Source organism: Dermacentor variabilis, chromosome 6 (assembly GCF_050947875.1).
Source record: "Dermacentor variabilis isolate Ectoservices chromosome 6, ASM5094787v1, whole genome shotgun sequence".
Taxonomy (NCBI): Eukaryota; Metazoa; Arthropoda; class Arachnida; order Ixodida; family Ixodidae; genus Dermacentor; species Dermacentor variabilis.
The window spans coordinates 175,564,464-175,577,578 of record NC_134573.1 but is presented as its reverse complement, the minus strand read 5'-3'; the positions used below and the strand labels follow the sequence as shown (position 1 = coordinate 175,577,578).

Sequence of the window (13,115 nt, the reverse complement as noted above, 5' to 3'; positions counted from 1 at the left end):
CGAGCGTCGTCGTTTTTTTTTTTTTTGTGTGATTGTATTTTTCATTTCCTCTGGGATTTCCTTTATTGTGCGTCGAACTTCGTTAACGACAATTCCTTTTACCAGTTTCGCGCGCCTATTTCTCTCGCTCCCTTATCGCGCTGAAGGGCTTGCCGCGATGAGGCGTAAGAAAGTAAGTGGAAGGAAATAACACATGGGCGTGCCGTAGCGAGGCACGTGACATCAGTGTGTTATTTGCAGCGTATCATTTGTCACGTGTGACGCGGCGCCGCCTTGTAAGTGTCCTCCGCGGTATCCCCGTGCCTACCTTTTCCGCGCGCTTCAACTCGCGAGGTATCTGCGGGCAACAATGGGCACACTCTCCGTTCGCTTCTCACCCGTGGACTCTGGAAGGCGCGCGGCGCCATCGTTTCGTTTTATGGCGCCTTCGTGCGCCTCTTTCGTGGGGCCGTTTCCTCCCGTCTTAATTTAATACCGTTCTTTCTGGACGCAAGAAAAAAAGCGGGCGTCGCTATTCATTGCATCTCCTTCTTTGTCTTGCTTTGCTTTGCTATGGAGGCTTTATTCTCTCTCTCTCTCTCTCTGTCTCTCTCTCTCTCTCTTGCATGGGACGTTCTAAAATCTCGTCTTCGGCGCGAAAGGAGCCTACCGAGGAACGCACGTCTTGCCGAGGCGTCCGCATTTCACGATCGCGTTTTCCTCCACTATTCTTATGGCCCCTCCGGTTGCGTCTCGCCGAAGCGATTCTCGAGTGTAGTTGCTGTTATGCAGCAGCTCTGTGGCAGCCGCGAGGGTTCGTTGACGCCGCTGTATGCGCGCTCGCGTAGATAGACGCTCGAGCGCTCGCTCGATCGCGGAACGCACTCAACCCGGGCCCTTGAGCGTCGTCTTTCAGACCGGCGTAGCGCTCAACACGGAGCGCATATCGTCCGCGTATAACATAGCGAAAGGCAGTCCTCTAAAACATGGGTACAAAAGAAGGACAACGCAAGCGTCGACTTGTCGTTCTTCTTGTGCTCGTTTTTTTTTTCTTTTTTGTATGGTTGCCTTAGCTTAATCCAAACCAACTTGCACTTGCCGTCTAGTAGAGGCACACGAGCTGACGAAACGATGAGGCTGCATGCATATTTTCTCTTCTATGTTAGCGTACGCAGATTATAATGTACGTTCTTCAAACGTCTGCAGGCCTCCTTGAACCTGTAGACTCCACAGGTAACGTAATTTTGCTGTGTAATGTACAATGTGAGGATCAGGGTCGTTTTATTGAAATATGTTTCCTACAGGTATCAGAACCATACTTTTCGTCGCGGCCCTTCTGGCATAGCAAATAATAATAATAATAATAATAATAATAAATCACAGGACCATTACGAGTGTTTAGCGTGAACGTTTAAGCGTTAGTCTTCGTGTACTCTAGGCATTTTCGATCGCGATTTCGAGCTCACGGAATCGCTTGTGCGATGTGGCAGCGACTTTTGAAAAAACTGTGAATATTGTAAATTGCCCCTCTTCATTTTGCTGCGCTGCCTCTCTGTCTACTCCATTGCCTCTCCGCCATTGCTGGCTGATGTTTGTGAGCCGTCGGCTTGACTGGTACGGCGCGGCCAGCGTAATTAGCCGCTCGCTTTCGTTTTGCACAACCGCAATAAAATAAGTGGCGGAATCGCAACAACCCTAATTCAGCTAATTTGTTAGTGCGATTAGCTCCCTCCCCCACTTTACGTTTCCGAACTGCGAAAGAAACCATTAAGGCACGCCTGGGTCAATCGCGGATGATTCGCGCAAGTGCGAAGAGTTCACTGAATTGCGCACCTTGTTGGCGGCAGCAAGCGTTAGCAGCCACGGCGCTGTTAAGGAAGCAAGCACATCGCCTCTGTGTTTCAGTGTTGCCCGCGTCTCCAAATCGCTTTCAGCTTTCCATTTCTATCGAACCACGTAGCATCCATGGACTGCTCGTTCGCGTGCCTCCTCTTCTGCAAGCACACCGCTTGTCGCGTATTATGAAAATCCTCCATAGCACTCGGGTTGCATATAGGTGATTGTCGCATTTAGTTCACTGCACCTCTTTCGCTTCCGCCCCCTTTCCCGCTTCCTCCCCTCTTATTCTTTTGCGTGGAGAATCGAATATATGGTCTGAAATTTATTTTCTAAAGAAAACAAACTAAAAGAAGGCCTCTTTTGTTGCTTGCCCACACGTGTTTTGATCGCGTGCCACGCGCGCGCGCGCTCCGTTGTTTGCATGTTTTGCACGCCAGCCCCTGAGACGGGAAAGTCGATGTTGCATCGCGAAACGCTCGCTACGTGTTCGCGACTAAAACGCACGCATTCGTCTATTATTCAGAGTTGCTGCGTTTTCTTGCTCAGGCCTCCGTTCCTCTTTATCTTTTTTTATAGTGCTTAACTGCAAACGTATATCGCGCTGAATATTGCCTGGGCGCTCATATAGTTTCGACCAGCGGGAAATTGAACGGTTATGGTGAAAACCACTTCAGTGGCTTATTCGCCACTGTGCCGGAGAGAGTGTTTCAGAATTTTCCGCGGTTGCTCCACCGAATACGCAGATAAGTTGGTTTCCGCCTAGTTGTTTTATTTTGTCCCTTACCGAATTTATTGCTTAAGAACTTGCGATTCTCAAATGACCGGAAGCTGTAGAGGCAGACAAAACACTAGCGTTGTTGACAGTGGGAAAGTCGCTTTCTTCGCAGGTAACTTAACAAATTAAGAAGGCATTGTTTAGCGGCATTATATATATATATATATATATATATATATATATATATATATATATATATATATATATATAAAAGCTTAGGTTGTTGTGACGACTAGAATACGTTGTAGTCACGTCTCGACATGTGAGGTCTTGACCGAACTATGTCCTTTAACCAGGCTTTTCCCCCTAAAAGCATTGCGTAAATGTGTTTATTGGCAAGATCTCTATGGAAAATGAGAGTGAGAAGAAAATTAATTGACTTGACTGTGCGAAAATAATAATAAATGGCGTTATTTTGAAAGAAAACGTTTTTCTAAGCAGATGCTAGCATCGCCTGGGCCTTTTGTAGGCAATCGTAAGTTGCTGTAACACATTCGAACAGTGTGTGTGGGGACAAACAGGCTGTAGGATTTCCGCAAAGATGGAGTAGAGCCGTACATTTCTCGTAATGATCAGCGCGTACCAATTTACCCAAATTTGTCGACCTTGTACGTCTGGACTCTGTTGTTCTTAGTTGCCTTTGTTGTCGACTTGTCTTGGCGAGGTGATGTTCAATAACCACGTCTCACCGTGTCGCAGCAAGTAGTGAAAAATTTCTCCATCCGCTTTCTTCGGGGTCGTGGGTGTGCGTATCAGTCAGGCAAACTCTGTTCGAAGTGCCAGTGGGATCTTGCAGGCGCACTTTGCTGGCGCCACAGTCACGTGGTGCCCCGCCTGTTTTCTGTTTTGCCTTCTCGCTCCGCCCACTTGCTTCCCTGCAATAGGACTACTGCCTACAGCTGAAAATGCGCCTCTCCAGTTTTCAATGAAGAGAATACACTGATCGAAACTGCCAGCAGCTTGACATAGACAGCGAGCTCTAGGACTGCAGCGGAACCCGAAAATATAATCTCACCCGTCATCTGTACTGAACGCCACGAAGCCATAGCTTTTCGTAGCATTTATGTCCTATCCTAGCGAAGCCGCAGCATGAACATTAGACATAGCCTAAGGACACAGGACACCCAGCTGACCTGTATCCTGTTTCAGCGCTGTTGATTTGTTGCGATAAATCGGCTCGCATTTGCACCTTGCTGCATTTGTGGCCGCCAGAGTCCAGTGTCGCTTCGTGTTGAACTGTTTTCTTTCTTTTTTTTTTATCTATGAAGGACGGGAACATAAGGCGCATCAACAAAGCAGCTTTATCGGCGTTGCTTCGTACTTTATGGTCACGACCTCTGTCCCTTTGTCTGGTTCCTGTAACGTTGGCTTCCTCTTATGCTAGTGATTACTACGGTGGTGCATAACGTTCAGGAGTCTAATCGCCGTCAATTTTTTTTCTCGTTTATTTCTTTAAGTTTATGGCTGTTCGTGAAAATGGGGCGGCCTTGTTCCGACACGGCGTAATTGAAAGTTATGGGATATTTAGAATAATTACACTTTATATGGCTGCCTTCAGACGCGCACACGTTTCGTGCGTTGTGTGCATGCTTGCGCGTAGCAACGTGGACAGGCCAGTTTCAGAACGAGAACAAAAAGGAAAAGACAGCTGGTCATTAAGCCCCTCTACGGAATTGCGTCTGCGGAATTGCGTTATATTTTCACGTGCCTGTGCGCTCGGCAGAAGCCAAAGGAACACATTTATGGCGCACTGTAGCAAATCGTGTTGTTGTTTTGTTTTGTTTTTTTCGTCTCTTTATGCTGGTGCTAAACTGCAGTACATAACTTTTTTGTTTATACATTTTGTTGCAATGATATGCACGTTAATTCTTTAAAATAACATTGTTTCATTGTGAAACAAAATGGTCATTTGTTTACTGTAGGGACTGGTCATGTGTAATGTAACCTTATGTAATGCCTTAAATGCACCTCTTTGATATGTATAATTTATATTTTTGCGTAAGTCACAACTAGTAATATGAGATCCTTATGTACGCAAAAGGTAGGAAAATGCCGTTATATGTGTTTAAAAAAGGTGTCAGCTTTGTCAGATTAAGTTACAATTATTAAAATGCACATAGAACATCTTTTTGATGTTCAGTACATTGTTGTACAAAGCTTAGGTTTTTTTTTTTTTTTTTTTGCTGTCGCGTGTCCTTGTTCTCATGTGTGTGTGGGGGGGGGGGTAGAGTAACACTTTTCACAGTGTCTCCTATAAGTCAGCCTGCATGCAAGTGTCAATCACCTTGTTCTTTTTTTTTCTTCGTCTTGTTCAGGAATTGCAGCGTGAGATAGACACTCAACGAGACCTGCACCTGACGATCAATGAGCGCAGCTCTCACGTGCTGCAGTCTATGAACAGGCCCGATGAAGGTCACCACCTTCGCAGAAAACTTGATGAAATGAACAGTCGATGGAATAATTTGAGGATGAGGACAGTATCACTGCGGTAAGTTATTCTGCCATGCCTTGGAGGTTCCTGCTCACATTTACTTCACTGCTAAAATTCTGTAGTGCATGCATATGTTTGCTGTTGTCTCTAAATTTGATTTCATCACCTTTTTTGTTATTAAAGCAACTGTGTATAGTCAACCTTGCTTTTCTCTTTCATTCTTTTTTTTCGATCAAATAGACATGAGCATTTCCTTGAGTTTCACAAAATAATGCCTTGAGTGGGTTGTTGCTAGCTGAAACTTCCTCTTAAATGGAACATCAGTAATACAGATGAAATTCTTCATGAGCCATGCATAGGTTATCTGGTGACCAGATTCTTTGCCTTTATTCTTGACCACACAGTGGAGAAAATGAATCAAAGCTATTTCATAGAACCTAATGGTATTGTATGTACATCAAAGTGCCTTTCTCTTTGTGGTTTTCATTTGGTTAAGTGGACTAAACACGCTTTGATGATGTGTTATGTGGCTATATGCAAATAAGCAAGCAATCTAGAGGATTTTTTGACAGCCACTATTTTATATCCCAATGAACTTCCTTGTGCACTTATGGATGTTTTATAGACACTTATGGATGCTTATGATATTTGTGTTTACGTTACACTTCAGAAACCGTCTTGAGAGCAATGCTGAACACTGGAACCAGTTGCTGCTATCACTACGTGAGCTGACAGAATGGGTGATCAAGAAAGAGACAGAGTTATCGGCACAGCCAGCCATTGGTGGCGATGTAGCCACTATCATGAAGCAACAAGAAGATCATCGAGCTTTTCGAAGAGCTGTGGATGATAAACGACCAATCATCGAGAGCAGCTTGCTTGCTGGCCGCCAGTACATAGCAAGAGAACCTCCTCTTTCGGACACAAGTGACTCTGAAGGTCAGTGTGTCTTTGGTTAAATTTTAGCTGTGTGATGACGGAAAAAAAAAGAAAAAGAAAACTTGTGAAGAGGTTTCTGAACTCTTAAGAGAGCTCACATCTTAAGAAACTTGTATGGCTCGTAACTGTTTGCTTTTTTCATAGCGAGATATGACATTCATTAAGGATGAAATATTTTTTTCAGGCATTCATTCCTAAATTTGTTAAGTGAAGGCTCCTGTATTGTTTTTTAAAGCTACCTAGGCATGAATTACAGTCACATCATTATCACATATGACCTCCTAGTTGTCATGCCACTTTACTGTGAATCTACCATGTTCTCTTTTCTGTGCTGATGGTTTCCTAAGAGCAATAAAGATTAGGCATTGAAATATATTGGTGTGCCATTCTTAATAAGGCATATATGCCACAGAGTTACAACTTTTACAGGCAATATCCACATGCATTACCGGAAGTTCACTATTTGAGAGTGAGGATGACAGCATAAGCATCTCTAAATTATCATATAGCAGTTTGTCTGAAGACTCACTCAGTAAATAGTGCTTGAAAACACTATGGACTAATAGATTTTCTTTTTTGCAGCCAAAGAATATGATGACAGCAGGGGTTACAGAAGTGCTGATGAGCAAGCTAGGGAGATCACGCGCAGCATTCGAAGGGAAGTAAAAAAACTGGCCGACAACTGGAATGGCTTCCTAAGCCACACTGACCAAAGACAAATGAGGCTGGACGATGTTCTTCATGTAAGAGCTCCTAGCAACATTTTTACTAAGCACTTGAATGCATGAAGTCAGGGACCTAGTCATGTGTCGTGAGTGCCTTTCGTTCCTGGCCTTTAGTTTCCTGGAGTCTGGAAACTGGGAATAGTGAATAAACAAACAAACAAATTTTGATATAATGGGTATTTTATTATTTTTTATTTCATTTTAATAATTACTCTTCTCGGAAATTTTTCTGGTTCTGATGCATGTAATATTTTTTTCCACTTGTCAGTGGACAAGGTAATTTATGCTGTAAAATGCTGTTTCATTTTCTTTTCAAATTTTTTTCATTGAAGTTAAATTAAAACCTGTACCTTTTTGTTATTCAACTAAGTTGAGAAGTAAAATTCTATAGTGCCTTTTTATTTAACATGTGTTCAAATTGTCCGATTTTTTAAAACTTATTAGCAGTGCAGCATGTGTAGAAGAGAACCTTAAATCGCATGTTGATGTCCCTGGGGACACAGTTTCCCAGGTCTCTTGGCTGAGCACTTTTTTCTTTCTTTCCTGTTTTTAATTGAGTTCAGTTTTGCTGCATCAATTTCAAATAACTGCTGTAGCAGCTGTAATTTACGTCATCACATTGACAGCACTAATGCATGTATGTACTGTATGACTGCAGATTTTCAGTATACTTAACAGTCCATCTTCTTTTGCTTACAGAAGATGCAGTCTCTACAAAGAGCAATGGATGACCTCAGTGCTCGACTTCAAGTTGCTGAAAATGCAAAAGCCCAATGGACTCCTGTGTGTGAGTTCCTGCTTGACCAGCTGGCAGGCCAGATTGACGAATTAAGAGTGAGTGCAGCTTCTTGGCAGCCTTTTGTGCATTCAAAGCTCACATCCTTCCTTTATATTTAAAAAAAGAAGCATTGCGATCTTAAAGGTCATCATCATCATCGGCCATTAGGACAAAAAACTGGAGTTAGGCAGATCACGTAATGCATAGAGCAGATAACTGCAGTCATCAGTTAAAGTAACAATGAATACCAAAAGAATAAATATGCAGGCGAGGGTGCCAGGGAATTCACTCGTGAGATAAGATTAGAAAATTTGCATTTGTAGGATAGAATTGGCTGATGGAATACAGGGGTAATTGAAGTCACTGGGAGAGGCCTTCGTCCTGCAGTGGTCACAAAATTGGCTGTAGATAACAATAATCAGGACGGCTCCAGTAATGGTAGTAATTAGTGTACCTTTCTTGCGCCTGGTCATTTGCAGTTGTGAAACAGCTATTGCGCCAAACTGCACCGAGAGCGGCCCTTTGTGCCATCCTGCGCCAAAACGGCATTTTAGTGGAAAATTGCACCGAGCCTATGCCAAAGCATGCATAAAAGTGAAACCGTCCTTCTGTTGATGCTTCGCAGCTAGCAAAGCTGAAATGAAAACAGCACGCTAGCATTATCATCATAAAGGATGCAGAGGCCTGTCCACAGAGTTTCTCACTGTACACTCTCGGCCCATCGGAGACCTTCGGTTCGTCAGTCGTACATTTTTCTCTGACGGACGAGCAATGTAGTGCCGCTGTACCGTCTTGCTAGTGCTTTATTTCAGTGTTAATTGAACACGCATGGTACTGCGGAGTTTGCCAAAGGAGGATGTCAGATTCTAGGATTGAAGGTAACCTTTTTCGATACTTATAGGTGATATCAGGGCTTTGCAACAGCGCCAATGCGATCAAAATCACACGGGGTGCATGGTTAAGAATGGTATTAGCGAATGTGGTACATGGCGAGAGCTACCACTTCGCTTGACGTAAAACTTCTGCGTCAAGTTCGTGTCGCTACACTATTTTGGCAAAATATGTCGCTGTTGCAAACGTAAAACCGTATGCGTGTCTCACGCATGCACAGTGGCACTGATGCTATTCCTTTTTTTTTCCATTCTTTTTTTCCTTTTATTTAGTTTTCTTTTGCGGCCATTATTCAAAAATTCCCTAATGTGCATGGCATGACATCAGTATATTGTATGACTTTATGTTCAATGCAGGTGCACATACTCGATCGGTCTTGCAGTGAGCCTTTGCCCACAAGCCGTGACTGTCGCATTGTGTTGCATTCTGGGTTCTGGGTTAATAAATCCACATTTGTTGACGCTCTGTCTGTGGTGCCTTCTTTGCACTACATCAATGAACCCGGCCATAGCACCCACTGTGTGTCATAGTGCAGAGGAGCGTCACATCTTTTTCTGATCACATTTGCAGGGTAAGCCTCGTGCAAGCCCGTCTTGAAAACATATCAGCTACATTAGTTCAAATTTGCATGGTATATGGTAAGCACACGTGTATTGTACCCTGCGCCAAAAGTGTTTGCTGCCGCGCCAAGTCGGATTTTTGTCTGTGCCAGGACTTGCACCGAAAGGTGAAATGGCTGTTCCATCACTGCAGTTGTGAGGAGGTTATAAGTGCATGTTTTTCCCTGTGCCTGCAGGCGTTCCGCGACCGGCTGGCTCCACTGCAGTTGCAGGTGGAATCGCTGAACGAGGCGGCTGGTGCTATCACGAGCTGTGGAGTTCTGCTGTCACAAGGAAACCTGAATCGGCTTGATGAGTTGAGCAGCCGCTGGCGCCTCCTGCAGGTGGCCATTGACGAGCGCCGTCGACAGCTAGAGAACTCCTTGCTTGATCAGGGCTCGCAGCAGCAGCAGTTCCTCAATGGTAAGATGTACAATGAGCTAATACAGTGACCAACATTTAACAACTTTAAAAGAATGTCATGTGCTTACCACTGTTCCGTTCATGCTCAGATTTCAAAACTAGATTCCATTTTCTTTCCCCACATCTCTCCATATAACACCTGAAATCATTGTTTGCCTGGTTTGTCCAGTGTTTTAGTTGCAGGCAGACAGCAAAACCAGTCCACATTTTTGTAGCAACTCGCTTCTCTTATGGTGATGTGCGCATACAATGTTGGTTTTCAATTTTTGTAACGGAGTCAGGCAAGCAAGGAAGCCAAGTCTTTTGCTGAACAATGTGGACTAAAAGATGCCATATTTTTGCAGCACCTGAGAAGGAAACCAAAAATGATAAGTGCAAGATTTTGTTTAAAGTTGTTAGAATAAAAACACAAGTCACTTCAGTGGTTGCAGAAATGTTGTGCTTGCAAGAGCCTTTAAAGGGACACTAAAGGCAAATAATAAGTCGACATGGACTGTTTAAATACCATTCTAGAAACCTCGCAACGCTTGTTTCATGCCAAGAAAGGATTTAGTTTACGAGAAAATTGCATCTGAAGGATCCGAATACACTTTTCGAAATTCAAATCTCCTGCCACCCAACCGGGGAGTGGTGACGTTGCATACGCCATCACCATCCTTTGCTGCCGTCGGTGAGTAAAACGGCGCCTGACAGACGGCAGCACTGAGCCAAGACCAAGCGGTGGATTCACCGCTGCAGCTGCTTTATGGTCAAGTAAAGTAGGCCATTTGGGCATCCCACAACATAACATGGAAGTTGAATTCTCTGCTACTTGCACTTTGTGCGAGTTTCGCAAACCAGCAAAACCAGCGTAGCACTACGCGATAATGAAACTGCTGAAACGCGAAAGCATGGGTGGTGTGGAGTCGAGCGAAAATGAAGCCTTTTGACCACCCACGTCGTTGTCAAAGGTAACTACAATTAGTTCATTTTTCTAAAAATTAAATAGAACTGGACAAGTAGCATTTTATTTTGCCTTATAATACAATAAAATGCTGTTTTTTGCAACTAGTGGTTGACTACTAGTGACGAAATTTAACTAAGGAGTGCTTACGTTATCGGGTAAGTACTTGGAATTTCCCCGGGGAGTCTCTAATCACGTCCTGTGCTTACCTCACATGGGTGAGGTAAACTGGTAAAGCAGGTAAAATGGGTTCAACTGTGGACCCATTTTAAAGAGCCTACTAGTACTGCTTGCATTTGCACATGCACATTGCCGTCGTTGATGTGAAAACATGTTGATTATTAAAGTCATAATCACAATGCAAAACAGAGCTCTTTGTACAAGGAATTTGGCTCAGAACTTTAGTTGGGGTAAAGTCTGCTGTAAAGACAGCATCAAGCAGACAACAAACAATAGGTCAGTGTGGCAATAGCACTGAAACATTGCATTGATGAGGCACATTGCAGTGATATACTTTTCCGCCGTTTGTTTCATCGTGTGATATGGCTTCAGACATGGACACTTAACAAAAATATTAAGTTTAACTAGATCTGTAAAGTATTCTAGAAGGCTACCATCATTTTCTGTGTGCCAATATATCACTGTTGCATAGGAAATTGCCGCCCGAACTCCCGCTGCTGTTCCTCAATTTGAACTGGCTTTGCCAAAATGAACAACTTCGTAATCTTCATGTGACCTCCCTCTATGTCTCTGTTATTTCTTTTAAAAACTCTTTCGTGTACTGCTTGCTTGAGTCGCTGAAGCTATCTACACTTGGTGGCTCTGCTTGGGTTTAGGTTATACAAGTGTTTCTCACACTCTCCTAGTAAGTGACCACTTCTAGTAATACCAAACCTACCATGACCTTCTCTCCACCTTTATAAGCTATTTGAAATTTTACTTTTGTAAGGAAGAAGAAGTGCGCCGTGCCGATGGTGCAGATACATTTACATTTAAATTTTTTAAAAAGCATTAACCACAGCAGATATAGCTACCAAAAATGCTTGTTCAAGTTGGTTAACAAAGATTGATTTAATCGTGTATTTTCATGAGAAGGATGTATTTATTTTCTTGCTACAACCATATCTGCTGGACCCCAATTCAACAGTTTCGATGAAATAAAACTGGCTGCGATTGGGAGGACGTTTTGAGTGAAGTTTTCTTTGTGGCAACTGAAGGTTTAGATTGCTGTTTGTCTTGCCTTTTTGCCATCTATCTTGTGGCTAAAACTAATATCACACTCTGCCTACTAAACATCATTTCAGGGTTGACATATATACATACATATATATTTTCTAAGGAAAATGAAAGAAAATGGCTTTGAAAGAGGAGGGGCACCGCGACTGAAAATTCATCTATGTTCCGGCGAGCAAATGTTCATATAGTTGGACCCTCTGTGACCCCCAGAAAAAGGTTCATTACCCATTTGTGGGTCATGACCCGTAGTTTGAGAAACACTGGGTTATACGATCATTTGAGTCTTGGCAGCCAGAGCAGGCGAGGCAGTGCTGGCACCTAAGCGGTTGTAAATAGAGAAGTAAATGCGACTCGCAGTGGCAGGACGTAACAGCTGCTCTGTAAATCAGCCAGTGCTGACGTCGCATGAAAGATACCATAGTCCATAACAGGTGGAGCCACTCTGATTTTCCATTTTTGTAATTTTGTCGCTTACAAGAGCTCTGTTTTTGTTACAAATGGTGAATTTGTCAATGCATAAAACAAATCTTTCAATCTAGCTCAACTTTACATTTTTCTTTAATGTCCCTTTCAGAACAGAACTTCTATCTTGACTCACTGTGCCCTCTGCGGCTTAAGGGGCAGTAACCTGAACATTCATAGGCTGGCCTTTTTGTATCTGGGCCATTCTGTATCTGTCACAAGAGAAAAATTACGCCCCCTATTACGTTGGCTATTGCTAACTGCATTCTTCTGTTCTTCCTAGCATCTGTGGAGCAGCCTTGGGAAAGAGCTGTAGCCGGAAACAAAGTGCCTTACTACATCAAGTAAGAAGAGCTTTGCTTTTGAGTTTGCCATATCACTTGGTTTGCCTGTTTCAATCTGGGTATTATTGACACTGTTATATTAGATGCTAAAGTATAATTGCTCATTTGCTCCTTTTTCCAGCCATGTTACCGAAACCACGCATTGGGATCATCCTCGTATGTTAGAACTAATGGACTCGCTTGGTAAGCAATGCTTCGATATTTTTATTGTAAAACATGTTAATGAGTGGACAACTAGTGGAATGGAAATGTTCATGGATTGTTGTGTGCTGCTCGTATACTGGGCACAAGCAACCTTGCATAAGTGAAGTATGGAGAGCATTCTTCATTGCAACTTATCTATTTTTCAGCTGAATATAATGATGTGCGATACTCTGCGTACAGAACATCGATGAAGATCAGGACCATACAGAAAAACCTTTGCTGTGAGTAATTTGTCAGCAGTGTCTCATGTCCCTAGTGAAAGACCGCACATTCGAAAGTGTTCCTTTTCAAGGTGAAGCCTTCGTATTGTTTTACCTTGACTAACAGTTGAAACAAAGTCACATGTTACTGCTACAAGCACTTCGAAAACTAGATGACTAAACCTTAATGTAATGGCTATTCACCTAGCAGCTACTTTCATAAATTCCATTCTTGCCTGCCAAAGGCAGGGCAAAAAGCATGGGCGAGTGAGAGAAGTGTCTTCGCATGTTTTGCACTGTTTTCAGTATAGAATCTAACCTAGGCCAAGCCACATTCTATCAATCTA

The 13,115-nt window shown here is 43.1% G+C and overlaps 1 protein-coding gene across 10 annotated transcripts in view; it reads left to right on the top strand.

Moving 5' to 3' along the window:
• Dys (Dystrophin) overlaps positions 1-13,115 on the top strand; it is a 532,460-nt gene that overhangs the window by 498,336 nt on the left and 21,009 nt on the right. For all 10 annotated transcript variants that reach the window (XM_075696880.1, XM_075696878.1, XM_075696876.1 and 7 more), the window contains 8 exons: positions 4,909-5,081; positions 5,695-5,963; positions 6,546-6,706; positions 7,388-7,522; positions 9,154-9,379; positions 12,304-12,364; positions 12,486-12,547; positions 12,715-12,789. In XM_075696880.1, coding sequence (XP_075552995.1) covers positions 4,909-5,081; positions 5,695-5,963; positions 6,546-6,706; positions 7,388-7,522; positions 9,154-9,379; positions 12,304-12,364; positions 12,486-12,547; positions 12,715-12,789 — 1,162 coding nt within the window. The remainder of the gene's footprint in view (positions 1-4,908; positions 5,082-5,694; positions 5,964-6,545; positions 6,707-7,387; positions 7,523-9,153; positions 9,380-12,303; positions 12,365-12,485; positions 12,548-12,714; positions 12,790-13,115) is intronic.